The 17578-nt window shown below is 40.3% G+C and overlaps 3 protein-coding genes and 1 pseudogene across 3 annotated transcripts; 2 read left to right on the top strand and 2 right to left on the bottom strand.

The window, feature by feature from the left end:
- Positions 1-325: 325 nt before the first annotated feature.
- LOC112086494 lies at positions 326-4423 on the bottom strand (annotated as a pseudogene).
- A 66-nt stretch (positions 4424-4489) lies between these two features.
- LOC112086493 lies at positions 4490-6588 on the bottom strand. Its single transcript, XM_024155445.1, has 3 exons — positions 5687-6588; positions 4631-5575; positions 4490-4583 (listed from the first exon to the last, which is right to left on the bottom strand). Exons 1-3 carry the CDS (start codon positions 6586-6588, stop codon positions 4490-4492), a joined length of 1941 nt encoding a protein of 646 aa, XP_024011213.1.
- A 1306-nt stretch (positions 6589-7894) lies between these two features.
- Positions 7895-9491, top strand: LOC18017748 (CBS domain-containing protein CBSX5). The gene is made up of 2 exons (XM_006401604.2): positions 7895-8410; positions 8521-9491. Exons 1-2 carry the CDS (start codon positions 8058-8060, stop codon positions 9395-9397), a joined length of 1230 nt encoding a protein of 409 aa, XP_006401667.1. The 5' UTR covers positions 7895-8057; the 3' UTR covers positions 9398-9491.
- Positions 9492-13621: 4130 nt separating this feature from the next.
- On the top strand, positions 13622-17554 carry LOC18017747 (MLO-like protein 11). The gene is made up of 15 exons (XM_006401603.2): positions 13622-14270; positions 14364-14421; positions 14521-14756; positions 14861-14977; positions 15094-15154; positions 15360-15454; positions 15588-15662; positions 15777-15862; positions 16009-16058; positions 16171-16211; positions 16303-16473; positions 16554-16589; positions 16682-16749; positions 16845-16905; positions 16985-17554. The coding sequence occupies exons 1-15, from the start codon at positions 14130-14132 to the stop codon at positions 17393-17395; spliced, it is 1707 nt and encodes a 568-aa protein (XP_006401666.1). The 5' UTR covers positions 13622-14129; the 3' UTR covers positions 17396-17554.
- Positions 17555-17578: the final 24 nt, after the last annotated feature.

The following is a 17578-nucleotide window of genomic DNA, read 5'->3' as shown; positions in this document are numbered from 1 at the left end:
GAGGGGTTCATCAGATTTTTTTATTAGTTTTTTTAGAAAATTTTTTTAGATGAACTCTATGAAAAAATTGGTGTCCAACCTTGAATCCCTTCAAGGGAGTTCTTTGAATTATTTTAACAAATTTTTTATTAACTTTTTTTTTCCAAAAATCAATTTTACACATTTTATTTATTATAATTTGAAATAAATTATGCATTACATATAAATAAAATTACATGATAAAAAGATTAAAAAAAAAAGAACGAGCAAATGAGTTTTCCAAAAAAAAACACGATATCCCTTTTTTTTTTCTTTTTTTTTTTTTGACAACAAATACACCATTTTATTACGTTTGCGGCAAACGACTCTCCTCGAGGGATAGCCAGGCTGGAGCCGCAACGCTTACATGGGAAAACCTTACTCCTCGTGCCCTAACGGCTTTTGCTAACAGGTCAGCACGGACATTACAAGACCGGGGGATATGAGCTAAACGAAATGAACTAAAACATGAAGATAAGGACCTAAAGTCTTCAAGCTCAGCTGCAAATGTAGGCCAATCCGAGGGGTTCGCTGTCATGGAAATTAAGTCCAGGCAATCTGTATAAAAGACTTCACTAGTAACATGTGAAGAGAAAACGCATTTCATGGCCCATAAAAGAGAATCCAGTTTCGCGTGCAGGGGAGATAAGCTTCGATCTATTCCGCGTAGACCCACAAGACTGATATTTCGGTTGGCAACGACAATCCAACCGAGTCCACTAATGCCCGCGGAGTCCAACCATGAACCGTCGATAAAGCAGCCTGACATCTCGGAAGTGGATGTGTTTGTTGGCGTTGGAGTCGGACCTGGACTGGACGTCCCGCTTTCCTCCTCATTGGCCAATCTCCAAGCTTCTTCCTCTGCCTTTGCATGATTTAAAATGTCTGGCGGTTGCTCGTCCACATTCTCAAAAACCTTTTTGTTTCTTGCTTTCCACAAGAACCATAAGATCCAAGGAAAAATCCTGAGATGTACCTCGTCTAAGCCTGACGCTAGTGCTCTCCAAAATAGATAATCAAAGTTACCAAAAATGGAGGATGTGGGAAAAAGATTTGGAGCGGATGGGATCACCGAGAGAGCCCAAACTTGTTTCGCCGGTGAGCACTCGAAGAGCACATGGTTAATCGTCTCCTCCTCCGCCCCACATCTCGGACATCCTTTATCACTTCCTATATGTCGAGAGAATAAGCGTTGGCAAGTGGGAACACTGCCATTCACACACTGCCACACAAAGTGTTTGATCTTGCGTGTAGTTTTCAGTTTCCATGCCTGTGCCTTTAGAACCAAAGTATTTGGACCCTGAACAGGGAGGTCACATGACAAACGAGATAAGGCTCTCGCATTCCAATATCCAGACTTGACGGTATAGTTACCGGATTTTGTAAAAATCCAACTATAACCATCTCTCGAGAAAACTTGGCTCGGACGCAATCCTAAGATGAGGGTAATCTCCTCGGGGGGGAAAAGCTCTTGAAGGCGATCAAGCTTCCACCGTTTTGTTTCAAAATCAATTAAGGTGTTGACGTAGAGGAGCGGATCCCGATCCTCATGGAGTCCCTTCGGGGGTCTTGCAGGGATGTCAGGAATCCAAGGTTCGGACCACACGCAAGTGTCAAAACCGGATCCTATGATCTTCCGAATGCCCGATGTAAGAAGAGGTTTTGCCGCCATTATGCTACGCCATCCGTACGACGGTCGATTCGATGCGCTTACTTCAAGAGGATTACAATATCTAAAATATCTCCCCTTTAAAACGCGACATAAGAGGGAATCTGGGAATCTCAAGAGTCTCCAAAGCTGTTTAGCAAGCAGCGCAATGTTGAAATCTTCGATAGTCCTGAATCCGAGGCCGCCATCCTTCATTTGGTCGCATAGGGAATCCCATGCCGTCCAATGGACTCCTCTACTCTCACTCTTAGAACTCCACCAGAAATTGGCAATTGCGCTCTTTAACTTAGAGCATAAGGCCTTTGGGAGGAGGAAGCACGACATTACATATGTCGGGATCGCTTGAGCCTGGGATTTAATCATAATCTCTTTGCCACCCTTCGAAAGTAGTTTAGAAGACCAGGAGTTAACCCGGTTTTGTAGTCTATCTCGAACGAAAGCGAAGACTTGAGCTTTAGAGCCTTGGATATTTTCCGGGAGACCTAAGTATGTGCCCATTCCCCCTTCCTGAGAAATACCAAGGGTTTCTTTTATAGCTTGTCTCATAAGGGTGGGAACATCGTGTCCAAACATGATGGACGATTTCGCAAGGTTGATTTGCTGCCCCGAAGCCTCGCCGTAAAGGCGGATAATCTCGATAATTTCTCTGCTCTGAGCAATATCTGCCTTACAGAAAAAAAGGCTGTCATCCGCAAATAGGAGGTGCGAAGTAGGAGGGCTTACACGAGCAATCCTTATACCATGGATTTTTTCCTCCGCTTCGGCTGTCCGGAGCTGAGAAATCAAGGCTTCCGTGCAGAGGATGAAGAGGTAAGGTGAGATCGGGTCCCCTTGCCTAATCCCACGTGATGGAGTAATGCTCCCCCTTGGCCTACCGTTGATTAAAACTCTGTATTTCACAGAGGTGATACAGTACATGATCCATCCAATCCACCGATCATCAAACCCCATCTTCTCCATCAACGATTTGAGGAAAGACCATTCAACGCGGTCGTATGCCTTACTCATATCGGTCTTAATAGCCATAAACCTCTTCCTACATGCGAGATTCGACCTAAGTGCATGAAAGTTCTCTTGTGCAATAAGGATGTTATCTGTAATTAATCTTCCTGCTACAAAGGCTGATTGGGTCTCGGAAATCAGTTCCGGAAGTAGTTTCTTCAGACGCAAGCTCAAGACCTTCGAAATAATCTTATAGCCAACATTACATAGACTTATTGGCCTAAAACCAGATATCTCTCGGGGCCGGTCACCTTTAGGGATAAGACAAATATTTGTCTCGTTAAGGTGTTCAGCGAACGATCCCGAGTCTTGGAAGTCTTTTATCAACTGCACAAGGTCAGCCTTGATCATTTCCCAGAACTTCTGGAAGAAGAGGGCTGTAAACCCATCAGGGCCAGGGGCTTTCCCTGGATTCAAGGAGAATAGAGCCCGTTTTACCTCTTCCTCCGATACCTCCCGTGTCAACCTCTCGTTCATTGCTGCGTCGATCTTTACGGGGATGTCTTTTAATACCGCCGCTGGGTCTCTCAGTGCCGAGGAGGTGAATAGCGAATCGAAATAGTCAATAGCGATTGACTCGACGCCCTTCTCATTATCCACCCATACCCCTTCTGGGTTTAGAAGTCCAAGAATCCTATTCCTAGCTCTCCTCTGCTTAGTAGTGGCATGAAAAAATTTTGTATTTTTGTCACCATCTCTTAGCCAAAGCGCTCTACTTTTTTGTTGCCAGTATAACTCTTCCTCGCGGTATGCTTCACATAAACGCTTCTTAATAGCCAAAAGGTCCTCCAAGGAGACATTATCATCCTCTGCCGCATTGTCTAGCTCGTTTTGTAGGTGCTCAATGAGCTTCTGGGAGTTCGTGATTAATCCTTTCTTCCACACCAAAATAGCTTGTCTACATTTTCTAATGCGACATACAAAGGAGCCATGTACTTGTGCCAAAGGTTCTCCCCACCCTTGTTTCACGGAGTCTTCTAGACCGGGTTTACCAATCCATCGTTTGTCGAACATGAATCTCTTATAATGGATTGGTGGAGAATTATCAATATATGCGATCATTGGTCTATGATCTGAACCCCACATCTTCAAGTACTCCACATTTGTATGGGAAAAAATGTTGTGCCAATCTTCATTGCCTAAGGCTATATCCAATCTGCATCTAATGACACCATTTCTTCTCCTTCCAACCCAAGAGAGAGGGTTTCCTTGAAAGGGAAATTCAATCATTCCGCAATTCTGAATCATTGCCCTAAACGGAAGAAAGGTGGCTTCTGAACGTTTTTTGCCACCACTTTTTTCATGATTACAAGTAATCTCATTAAAGTCGCCGATGATGAACCAAGGCTCATTTCGGGAAATGCCTATTCGGGATAAACGTTCCCATACGTATTCTCGGTTTTTCACAACGGGGTCACCATAAACAAAAGACATACAAACTCGATTACCGTCAATAATTGTCTCAACATCAAACAAATGATCATCCTGATGTAAAATCTTAACCGGAAAATCCTTAGAATAAAAGAGAGCAAGACCTCCACTATTCCATAATGGGTCAACAGTAAGGAGGCTATCAAATCTTAGATTAACTTGCATATTTTGCAGAAAAAAGTGATTATTCTTAGTCTCTGATAAAAACATAAAACTTGGAGAATATCTATTACATAGTTCCTCCAGTCGACGAGTAGTAAGCTCAGCTCCCGCCCCTTGACAATTCTATGCAAGAATCCTCATTTGGGTGGTTTGGGAGGAGCTCGGGAATCCTCCAAACCGTCTTTTTTCTTGTTGTCGTCGGTGATCTTAGCTTTTGGGATGATAACAGGTACGGGGTTTGGTGTCGCCACCCTGCGGGCATTGCGAGCCTGATGCGCAGCTGTTGAAGATGTCGATGGAGCTGCATTCCCCCCATAACGCTTCTTCGGAGGACTCTTACTCTGATACGGTTTAAGCTTCTTTGACACAGCAGCATTCACCTTGGGGCTCCTTGGAATCTTTTTCTTCTTATCCTGCATTTTCTCATGTCGGGCGTGAGGTGAAGAGCGTTGGTTCTTCCTTGCGAGAGACTGATCAGGAGATCTCACCCTTTTGCTGGTTGGGGATGGAGAAATGGCAGGGGTCACTGCAGGCGAGTGAGAGATTGGCACCACAACATCAGAAATTGTATGCTCCAAGCTCACCGCAAATTCCTCAGCTGCTAAGTCTTCGCCCAATAGATCGTCCTCCTCCATTGCTCCTTCAGTCATCATCAAGCATTCGTCCAGGATCCGCATGTCTTCCTCCGTCAGCTCTGTATCCTCCGCCGTTGCATCCACTCTATCCTCCCAGTCTGTCGGAACAGATTCGTTGCCAAACATACTCCGCACTTCGTCGTTCTCCGGCTCTTTATCAGCAGGGAAATCCATGGGAGTGACCTCCAAAGCAGGAATGATCTCACCAAATGGTGGAGAGTGAATATCTCCCGAAGCAGATCCAATCTCAAGGAGTTTTGGAGAGGATTCAAAATCCCCGATATCACTATTAGCATCCTCCTCGTCGTCTTCGGCAACAGCTTTTCCTTTCCCTTTGTCTTGAGGCGCCAGGGATCGCGAGGCTGGTGGTGGAGGGGAAGACAGCTCGACAATACAGATGCCTGACTCGTGTCGAGGAGGTCGTGAGTTTCCCCATTGCTCAAAACTAGGGTCGATGCATGGAGGAGACCGTTGGCGCTGAACCGAATCACCTTTCCTCTGCCGGTTAGAGAAAACCCGATGACCTCCACTCCGGTGTGGCTCCCGCCTAACCTCGGCGCTTGAAGCGGCGGACTCATAAGGGCGTCTCTTCCGAGAGCCAGCGGAGGACTGAGATGATTGCTCCCGATGGCGGGGAAGTCGAGGGTCACGGTCTCCGCTAATGCGGTTTCAGACAGGATGTCTCTGGTCATCTTTACGCTCTCTCTCCTCGCCACTGTACAAGCTCCGTCGGACAGGATGTCTCTGGTCATCTTTACGCTCTCTCTACGCTGTCTCTGATCGTTGAGGGAGGCCACGAGAGGGAACCAGAGTGACAGCTTCCGGGAGAGATGTCGGGTTCTCCACTGGTCTGTTGCTTCCTTCACGGTGTGAGGATGCGCCACCAGATCTACTTGGTCTGTCTTCGAGCCTTGTTTTTGCGCGAGCTGGAGCTCTTTCAGAGGAGAGACCATGAACACGCCGGTTATCCCCAGGGAGTGGTGTCCGCCTAGACTCTCTGTTTCTTCGACGAGCAGGGTCAGAGAGGAGAGGACAAGTAACTTCCTCATGAGAAATCATGTGGCAGTTGCCACAGAAGCGGTAAAGACGGTCGTACTCCAGTGAGGCGGTAACTTTTTCAGTCAGGTTGAACTGCACCTTCTTCTTGAACTTCAGGGGTCGGGTGACATCGATAGAAACCGAGATCCTGCCCTCTTTGACGTCGACCGCTTTAACCAGACCAAGAGAGTCGCCAATCCTTTGAAAAACATCTTTCACCCACAGGTGGAGAGGGATACCGCGCACAGTAATCCAGAAGGTAACTGAGTTGGGAAAATCTTCCTGAATGTTCGGTTCCCACCTCTCAAGGGCGAATGTCCATTTATTGAAATGGCAGGGTCGCTTCTTCAGAACCTTCTGCAGGTCCTCCTCAGATTCGAAGTCAAAGTGGAAGCGACCATGACCTAGATCCACGCCTCTGACTCTTCCGGCAACGTCCCAAATGTCAGATCTGGGCATGAAGGCTAAGAGAGCCTCAGTGCTTCTACCCCCAACGTGGAAAGTCCTTCCAATGAGGGTGAGAGAGAACCTTGCTATGAGAGCAGAAGTGTCAAACGCCGGAATCACCACGGGCTCGTCCTCTTCATCTGAAGGAGAACGGCGGCCTTCATTATCCTTGGGAGTACGCGACATTTTCCAGCAAGGAGGAACGAGAAAAAAGAAAAAAAACTGCAGAAACGAGCTTCAAAAAGGATGTCGGGAAGGAGGGAACAGATGTGGAGAAAAGGTGGGGACGAAAGATTAAGGATGTTTGAGTAGTGGGGAAGAGAAGAATAAAGATATGAAAAGGAAACACAACTCGATGGGAAATGTTGGAGGAAGGGAGGCCAGATCTGTCGGTAATACAAGAAGCAAAGCTATCTTGATTTTTGTCCGTACAGGTCGGCGGGTTGAGAGAGTTTTTGGGCTAGGGCGAACATTTCCTCTTGCACATGATACTAAAAAAAAAAAAAAAAAAAAAAAAACACGATATCCCTAAACTTTACTTTCTCTCTCTTTTCTGTTTTAACCAATAAAAACAAAACACGTGACCAATTTACCCCTTCCTGAACCGCTGCTTCAGATCCATCACAAAGCACCGCTGCTTTCAATTTTGGGTTTTTATTCTTTATTTTAAATCCAAAAATACCCAATAAACCTCTCAATGAACCCCATACTACCTAGCGTTGGAGCTGGTCTAATATATGTAAACAAACTTATCATCTCTTTGTTTCCTTAGAACCCTTATTCCTTTTTGTACCCAGTCACTCAGGATGGAATAATTATATAGTTTTTTAAAGAAAATGAAAAATAATAGAATTGTACTTCCTTGTTTGCTGAAATTTTATGCATTGCGCAGTGATATATTGATAAACACTCAACTTTGATTCCTTGAAATAATGAAAATGAACGAACAAAATTAGGAACAACAAATATTCCTCTACTATAATGAATGGTAATAATCTTCTATATCTTATATTCATCATTTACATTTCATAATTTTTTTATTTCTCTATTCATTTCATATTTACCATTTAGCTATGACTTATGAATAAGGAAGTCACCAATTAGACTAACATTTTGTTTTTTTTTTTTTTGACAAAAGACATGAATCTTGTAAATCAGCAATGGTGGAATCTACTGTTGAATAAGGTCTCTATAACATTCTTAAATTCGATATCTAGAACATGCAGATTTATTTTGCAAGTTAAATTATTATAGGTGGAAAATTTGGGAAGATTCAACCATTTCTAAAATGTAAAAGAATTTTCTAGGCTAAAACATTTCATAAAACAAACAAACAAATAAGAAACACTAAAATGTTCTTGGTCAGCATTTGTAAATATTTAATTAATTTCCAAACATTACAGTAAAAACAATCTATCTGTAATCAACACAACAACAACAAACAAACAAAAAGGTAAAAAATCCACCTGTACACAACTATACAGAGACCAAGTAGCTTTTTAACAGAGTTTCTGTAATGTACTTACACCGTACCCATCTCTTCTTCTTCTTCTTTCTCTCTTCTTTTATAAATACTCTCTCTCCTCTCCTCTCTTTCTCCTCCACATTTTCCTTGCGAAAACCAAATTCTCATTTTTTCTTGAAATTCTTCTTGTATGGCACTAACCCTTTTGTCTCACGAGGTATCCGACCTCTGTATCGGCAAACCACCGCTACGGTGTCTCTCCGCCGCCACAGCCACCGTCGCTGACGCCATCGCCGCACTCAAATCCTCCGACGAGCCTTTCCTCAGCGTCTGGAGCTGTAATCACGAAGAAACCGATGAAGATAACAAAAACAAGTGCGACTGCGAGTGTTTGGGTAAGATCTGTATGGCCGATGTGATCTGTTACCTGTCTAAATTCGACAACAACGTTCTGTCTCTTTCCTCTGCTTTCGACGCATCTGTCTCTGTTCTTCTTCTCCCCAAATCTCGTTCCATCGTCGTTCATGTCCAATCTTCCTGCAAGTAAATGCCCACAAAAAAATCCAGACTTTTGGGTTTTTTTTTTCTTCTCAATTTCCTGTTTCTCCGATCTGTTTCTTTAATTAAAGTTTTGGTTTTTGAATCTCTTTCAGGTTAATTGAAGCTATCGATCTGATAATCAGAGGAGCTCAGAATCTGATTGTTCCGATTCAGACGAAACCAATCGCAAAGAGAAGACAACAAAAGCTTCTGGTTCGCAAAAACGCCGTCGTTTCACTCACCACCACCACAACAACCCACAAGAACAGCCGCCAATTCTGCTGGATCACACAAGAAGACATAATCAGATTCCTTCTCGATTCCATTAGCGTCTTCTCTCCTTTACCTTCGCTCTCTATCTCCGATCTCGGCGTGATCAACAGCACACACACTACCCTCTCCGTCGATTACCACTCCTCCGCCGCCTCCGCCGTCTCCTCCATCTCTCGCGCTATCTCCGATAACATCTCCGTCGCTGTTGTCGACACTGGATGCGATCAAGAAGATCCAAGAACGGCTTTGATCGGCGAGATTTCGCCGATGACGCTCGCTTGCTGCGACGAAACCGCCGCAGCAGCTGTCGCAACACTCTCCGCCGGAGATCTGATGTCGTTTATCGACGGTAGTGGTCCGCCGGAGAGTTTAGTCAGAGTCGTAAGGAATCGTCTTGAGGAGAGAGGGATGGTTGGGTTGATCTCACTCGTTGATTCGTTGTCGTCGGGATCTTCGTCGTCGGACGAGGAATCTCCGGCGGGGAGAACGAGGATGGGGGTGTATGGGAGGTCGGTGAGTAGCGCGGCGAGGATGGCGAGGAAGTCGGTGGCGATAGTTTGTAGTCGGAAAAGCTCGTTAATGGCGGTGATGATACAAGCGATTGCTCATAGAGTGAGTTATGTGTGGGTGATTGATGAAGATGGTTGTTTGATTGGTATGGTTACTTTTGTTGATATTTTGAAACTTTTTAAGAGATTTTTGGATGATCACAATTGATGATAATCAGTCTTGCTTTTTTTTTTTGTTATTGTTGTTAGAATTTACTTAAACACCAGCCAAAAGCAAAATATTGTATTTTCTTCTGGTGAAATATGCCTTTTAGACAAATTAGTTCTTGAGGAACATTTCGGTTCATGTTTCTTGAATCTTGATTTTCGGATGTCAGTGACAGTCTTAAATCTTGTGACTTGGAGTTTATAATCTCTCTTTACACATGAACCATAGTTGTAATAATATTTGTTACAGCTTAAATTTATTATGACTCGGGAACAACGATTCAATTTCTCCTCCAAAAGAATTATTGCTAACCAAGAGATTCGTCTTTTCATGGGTTGCCTATAACACATACTAAGATTAAAACGTTTTAGAATATGCTGGATTTACTCAAGAAATTTTGCTAGATTATTTATTTTGTAGATTGAAGAACTTGAATCAGTTAAAAACTTAAGTTAAAATGTACTTAGATCGCGTATACACGGTATATCAGCTGCAACTTTGGTCTGAAGTCTAATCTTAAAGAATGCAAAATTTGATGAGTCTCATGCCTAAAAGCTTTGTAAGATAGACATTATTGAATCTAACTGAAAATATAATAGAAACAAAAGAAACAGAAAAAGCCATCAAGAGTATGTTACGAATCGTGATGTTGATTGAAGAAAATGAGAGATTGATTCTCTTTAGTTAACTATACAAATTTGACTTTTGTTTCTTGTTTTGTTTTGTTTTTTTAATTTTTTTTTTCAAATCAACATACACACTTAACTAGTACAAAATAGAAATACGGCTATATATGTACCGAGATCTGGTTGTAGATTTGTACAGCTTGCTGCTAACGCGCTGTTGGTCAAACGCCACGTGATATCAGAAACGTCCATTGCGTTTGGTACATGTTTGTAAATATGTGCCTCTCGTATGTCTTTGTCTCGTTTTGATTGTGAAAGTTGACTGCTTTAAATAAAAAAAAGGGTGAGAGTTGGTTGAATATTTAAAGGCTGTTGAAGATTATCATATCTTGTGAGTCTGACAGCAGTAGATATTGTGTTATATATACATCCTACGGTTCAGACTAATCTAAGCACGGCTTAGCTAGGAAATGTGGTTGAAATGCAAATACATAATAGAATCTTTTTTAAGCACAAGTTGGGTATGATTATATATCTATTTTGTTCGACTATACACATGTGTACGTATTCCATGAGACCAATGCATAATTGGCCTGATTGACCTTTTTTTTTTTAACTATGTTACTTCTCAGAGGTTTTTCAAGTAAAGGCTAAATTAACGTTTTGAACATGTAAGGTCGTATGAGTTTCTGTAATAACATATTGGCAGTAAGTGGATTTGTATATTTCATGTGTATATTAATTATTGCCATAGTCATTGGTCCAATTTCAATAGCCCATGATCTCATTTCACTGGTTGAGTTGATCCGATTCTTTCTTTTTTTTGGGTAGGATCGCACAATTTTGGTTTGGATTGAGACAGTGTGTTTGGATTTAGATACAATGGTAAGTGTCATGAAGTTTCAACTCATGACTAAGTAATAGTAGATAAAATTTTAGGTATTCAACATTTAATATCTAATCTTGGAAATTGAATACAAGTCCAGGCTAAAACCCGACAGAGTATGCAAATTTGTTGATGACAAGCAACATTCATAGTTTTTTTTAATGTGCTAAAGACGTTCCAAAAATTTCGTATAATATATATATGAAATTTTTGATACGTCTTTAGCACATAAAAAATAATCATCGGAAAGTAGAATATCAAGAAACATCATATACAAATTCTAAGACATCATAAATATAAGTATGTGTATTATGGGCTTCTTATCTAGTTAATCATTTTGGATCTATGTACATATACATTGCATGTGGTTGATCTCCCAAAAATTGGACCCCCCCCCACCCCCAACCCAAAAAACAAATTGGACCAACAAGGACAAGTTTTTGTATTTTATACGGTAGACACCATAATAATGTATATTTCAGTCAATAACTAAAAAGTTTTGATGCGTTGTAAATCGGCGCCAATGTACAAGTTCGCTTAGTAACGAACTAACGATATATGTAGTATAACTATACCCTTGATTGTTGATTAAATTAATGACAAATTCACACGCCATTCCCAAATACTCTTTTGTAATGGCCTAATGGGGCTTGCAGTCCATGATCGCCTCGCGACTAGTGACCGTCTGGTGCGAATACTACATGTATTCTCTGTCAACATAATCTCGAAACAAGGAACCATATGTCAGTACACTGAGAAGATCTGGTCAGACTAACACGACACCTCCTCGACACCAACTTCACAGCTCACTTGGATAATACTATTCCAAACCTCCAAGTGTTTTACTCCTAAGCTTTGTTCTGATTTTGAAGTAGTGATTGTATCACAAGCTACTCTAGCAACTTGTTGTCCTTCAAGAGTGTGTTCCAAAGAAATGGTGGTTTTCAAAGAAACGCTCCACTCACCGAGTTAGAAATATTTAAGCATCTCTTTAATTTGGCAGTATGAACATTTCTACTCTTCCTGTAAAACATAAGTATTTTGCTGTCGAAGATCCAATTTTGCTCTTGATTCTTTGGGTGCAAATGGATGCATTACTAGAGAAACAAAAATTGGTAGAACTAGGTATCTCTCTAAAATTTTACCATTTACTATGAAAACACATAAAAAAAAAGTTACACCCAATTCCACAAGAAAAACTGATTTTGTTCACAAAATTTTAAAAAGGTTCTTTCTCTACTATTTTCAAAAGGAACAAGTGGTACAAATTAAAAGTATTCCTATATCATCCCAATTCCACTCATCTCTATTCCTCTAATGCTCAACAATTAGACCTAAAATATCAAAGGATCATAATTGGTGCATATAAGCAGACTTAGATAGCGACTTAAGTAGCTGACCTTGAAAGAAGCCAACGTCTTACTTAATATCTATAACTCCTCTCCCAAAACACCGTAGAGAAGAAGCACAATATCTCAACACTTACAACTAGGCCTCATAAAATTTGGAGGTTGTGGAGCATTGCATATTGCCTTGGACAAAGCGGCTTGATCCATCACCGAAAGATTGAAAGATCAAAACGTAAATGGTTAAGTTTCGTGTCTTCGAATTTAGAGTGTGGTATACAAAGATCACTTCTTTTGATATGGCCCAAAAGGTTGTCTAATGTCTGTCTAAGTCATCTACTCCATCTACAGAGAATGTATGGGCCGCACGCAAGGACAAATGCAAACCCATAAAAACGGAAACGAGAAAGCTAAATCAAAGGCTTTGAAAAATTAGGAAAACTCAGTTTGAATTTCAATTCTTTATTTGTTTATCTACTTCTTTAACAAATTCTCTATTTTCAGTTCTTTATTTGTTGGCATGCACGCACACGTATGGATTGAAATTTGTACTTGTAAAGTTAGTAACTAGAAGTAAAGACTAATGTGGAGCCCTCGTCGAAATCTCTTGCGGATTTTCGCTTTCTCTTTCTATTTTCATGGGGATTCACACGCTTGCCTAATCGTCCATGCAAGAGATACGTCACTTTTTAGCTAGAATTGTTAACAATAGTTGAATATTAGTGGAGTAGTATAAACTAACAAAAGAAATAAATGGGATTTTCAAGACCTCATTATTCAAATGCATTTATTGCCATTAGGTAGCTTCCACTTCCAGCTAAGTTTCTTAAAGAGATGGACAGCTTATTTAATCGTCATTATTGTTTAATTATACGATACTTTCGAGAAGAAAAAACAAATTAAAAAGTTCAGTGTAGATTTATATAGTCACATGAGAAACGAATTTATACATACAATCTATAATACGATTGGAGACTCGAAATTTGAAATTATACTATGTACAATTATAGTATGAACATTCCAGCTAAAAGAAAAATAAGAGATATTCACTAAATTAGATATTTAATCTGCTAATTGTTTAAATTCTTAGAAGAAAAAAAATAGACCCAAAAATAAGTGAGGATGAAGTGGGTCCCATGTGAGTGAAAAGTGAAGAGTATCAAAATATCATGTGAGGAAGGTTGTCTTTAGTATCAATCGAATCTTCGCTCTCTGACCTTTCCTCCTTTTTGGTTCTTCCTACCTTTTCTTTAATTTTTTTTTTCTTGTCAACATTTATTATTATTTTCGTTTGGTCGGCTAATGTTCCTAACAAAACAAACAATTTTACAACTAACCATGACTGCACATGAACATCTTTAGATTTTCTACAGTGAAAAATTGATAATTTCGACTTTCTAGAATCCAAATTCTTCTTCACATTTTCTCTCTCTCTCTCAACGAGCTTCTTCATCAAGGTGTTGCTCTGCCGGTGATCGAATCTCCACTAATTTCAGTTTCTCCGGTGATCGTCTGAGAGAAATTTATACCGGCGGCGTTAAAGGACGGTGGATTTATTGATTTTTCCAGGCTTTTCCGTTTTCATTATAGTCGAAAAACCTTACCAGAGAAATTTCAAGCTTTTTTTCTTTCTGGGTTTCAATCGGAGTAGAATCTCTGTTTTTCTTAGTCAATTAGATTACTGGGTCCGATTGTTGTTTCTCCGAGAACGCTTGATGGGTTTTAAAGGTTGGATTTTTAAACAGCATTTCTCAAATCACTGGTAATATAATCAAGGAATGTGATTTTGGCTTCCCAAAAATCGAAACTTTCCACGGCGAAGAAGTTGCTTTGTTGAGAGGAGCTCGTGAGCGTGAAGAATCCGATTTGAAGAAATGGGAGAAGGAGAAGAAAACGAAGCAGAGCCAAATGAGAGATCTTTGGCATTATCGCCTACTTGGTCTGTTGCTTTAGTGTTGACTGTCTTCGTTGTTGTTTCTTTAATCGTTGAGCGCTCCATTTTCCGTCTAAGCACTGTGAGTACTGAGTAGCCTCCATTTGAACACTCCACATTGAATCATTTTGTTTCTTCATGATCTTGAACCTTTTCTTAATCGTTTTATAACCAGTGGTTAAGGAAGACAAAGAGGAAACCTTTGTTTGCTGCATTGGAGAAGATGAAACAAGGTTTTTTTTTTTTTTTTTGATAAACAAAAGCTTCTTGAATGAAACTTAATGATCCTTTGGTTTCCTAAAATGCTTTCGAAATGGTATTTGTTTTTTCAGAGTTGATGCTTCTTGGCTTCATATCACTTCTTCTTACAGCTACCTCTAGCACAATAGCCAACATATGTGTCCCTTCAAGTTTCTACAACGACAGATTTGTTCCGTGTACACGATCTGAGATTGATGAGGAGCCTGAGAACGAATCATCTGTCAAGCGGAATCTTTTAACGAAATCCCTTTTTTTCAACGTCTTTAGGAGAAGGTTGGAAGGCATTAACCATGCTACTTGCAGCGAGGTATATCCATTCATTAGAACTTAAATTTACAGAAATGTTTTAGCATTATCATTAGCATTAGACTCTGCTGGTCATTTCTTTAGGGACTAAATTCAATCTTGCAGGGACATGAGCCCTTTGTTTCATACGAAGGCCTGGAACAGTTGCATCGCTTCATCTTTATAATGGCAGTTACACATGTAACTTACAGCTGCTTGACCATGCTCCTTGCAATTGTAAAGGTAGAATCTTTTCTTCAGCTGAATTTCTATCTTCAATAGTGTTTTGTCTTCTCTGTTTTGATCTGTGAATATCCTCTGTGATTAACATTTTCTTACTGGCATGCTTCTCTATGCAGATTCATAGTTGGAGGATCTGGGAAGATGTAGCTCGTATGGATCGACACGATTGCTTAACTGGTGAGCAAAAAAAGATTCCTTCTGCACCATTATTAAGTGATGTTACTACTAATTCACAGTGGCATAATTATAATGCTGTTTAACAAGTTTCTTTAGCATTGTGCTTTGTTTGCTTGCTTGATTGTTGCGGTTCAAGGCTTTGATTATTCAGTAAAATTTCATGTCTCAAGTAGGGAAATATCGATTATTTGTTTTGTTGTGGCAGCTGTGGCAAGGGAAAAAGTATTCAGAAGGCAAGAAACATTTGTCCAGTATCATACATCTGCTCCTCTGGCCAAGAATAGGTTGCTTATATGGGTGGTAGGTTGTCACCTCCTTTCTTTAGATGGAGATCAATCTATTTGTCAAGCTAGGTTCTTTGAAATCATGGAGTAGATATTGTTTGAATTATTGGTTCCAATACATTCGAGATGTCTTCGTTTTGTGCTTGCAGACATGTTTCTTCAAACAATTTGGACATTCTGTTGTGCGTTCTGACTATCTTACACTCCGCAAGGGATTCATTGTGGTGGGTGATAATCTGTGCCATATGAATATTTGGTCTTTCTACTCTCGTTTTCAACTAATGATAAATGAAAAATAATATATCATTGGTGCTGTTTTCGTTTTCTTCTATGAGCAGAATCACCACCTCACATTGAAGTACGATTTTCACAGCTACATGATTCGTTCTATGGAGGAAGAGTTCCAAAGGATCGTTGGTGTAAGGTGAGCTACCTTATCTTGTAGAAACATAGTGTGGTATATCCACTTAGCTTTATATCTATCAAGCTCTGAGATCATCTCTTGTTTCTTACTACTTCACTATGCATTAATTACTGACTGAGGAAATTTTCTTCAATGATCTTCTGCAGTGGACCGCTTTGGGGGTTCGTAGTTGCTTTCATGCTCTTTAACATAAAAGGTATGTCTCTAAACCAAAAGATATATGCTCATTTCTGTTTTCTTTAAGTTCAATAGTGAGAACTCTTCATATTATAAGATTAGTTTTAAAACCTTGCCTCTTGGTACTGCAGGATCGAATCTCTATTTCTGGATAGCAATCATTCCTGTTACTGTAAGAACTACATTTTCATTTTCAGCAATCCCTGCTTTCTGTTTTGAAACATTGTAAGCTTAAGTAAAATTTTCAATCCCATTTTGACCAGCTTGTTCTTCTGGTTGGTGCCAAGCTGCAACACGTAATAGCAACATTGGCATTGGAGAATGATGGTTTAACAGAATATCCCTCGGGAGTGAAGCTGAGACCTCGTGATGAACTTTTCTGGTTCAATAAACCAGAACTACTCTTGTCCCTTATCCATTTCATTCTATTCCAGGTTTGCAAAATCTTTACTAACGAAACAATTTTCCTGTCTTGGTTAATAACATACAACTAATTGCTTTCTGTCTCCAACAGAATTCGTTTGAATTGGCTTCCTTCTTCTGGTTTTGGGTATGAAAAATGAACCATAATCAATGATCTTTTGCAGACTTCAAAATTTTGTTTTGGAACTTACAATACATTTGTTCTTGATTTTCTTTCAGTGGCAGTTTGGTTACAACTCTTGCTTCCTTAAGAATCATCTCCTTGTTTACTTCCGACTTATTTTAGGGTAATCAAACCTTTTTGTTTTCCTTCCCCATGCAGCCTCGAGATTGTTGCGCATACGTATCATAGTTTATAATGTTATTGGTTTCCTCTTTGTAGATTTGCTGGACAGTTTCTATGCAGCTATAGCACACTGCCACTATATGCATTGGTCGCTCAGGTAATTGAGAAAGTCCATTGGAAGCTTTCGATTTTTGTGACAGTTTCTGTAATGGATTGTTTCATCTGTTTGATTCCAGATGGGAACGAATTATAAAGCGGCTCTAATACCTCAGAGGATAAGAGACACGATTCAAGGTTGGGGAAAAGCGACCAGAAAGAAAAGAAGGCATGGGTATTACGGAGATGATTCAACTGTTAGAACAGAGACAAGCACGGTTGCATCTATCGAAGAATATGATCATCAGGTGCTTGATGTTGCTGAAACTTATCAAGAACAACAAAAACAACAACAGCAACAACAAGGTATTGAGCTTGAGTTGCAGCCTATCCAACCTCGTACCGGGTCTGTTTGTGTGCCTAATGAATCTTCAAGTAGAGTTGGAACACCTCTTCTTCGACCTTGTGTCTCCATTTCTTCTGCAACGACTCCAGAGTTAAGAACAGAACCACTCTCGAGATCATCTTCTTTGCCAGTGAGAAGAGACTGATATATACATGTTTGAGTGTAGGAGTAATTTTAGGAGAAAACATAAGGTCCTCTTTAGCTCTCGAGATGTCTCTCAATGAAACATGGATACATAGATGTAATAATAATTCAAAAGGTTTCAACATTCGCATTGTAACAAAATGAAAGTAATTCAAGTCTCTCAAGTCTAGTAATAACAGTACTC

This window comes from Eutrema salsugineum, unplaced genomic scaffold, assembly GCF_000478725.1.
Source record: "Eutrema salsugineum unplaced genomic scaffold, Eutsalg1_0 scaffold_2, whole genome shotgun sequence".
In the NCBI taxonomy this organism is placed as follows: Eukaryota; Viridiplantae; Streptophyta; class Magnoliopsida; order Brassicales; family Brassicaceae; genus Eutrema; species Eutrema salsugineum.
Note: the sequence above shows the minus strand (reverse complement) of the source record. Positions and strands in the feature narration are given on the sequence as shown.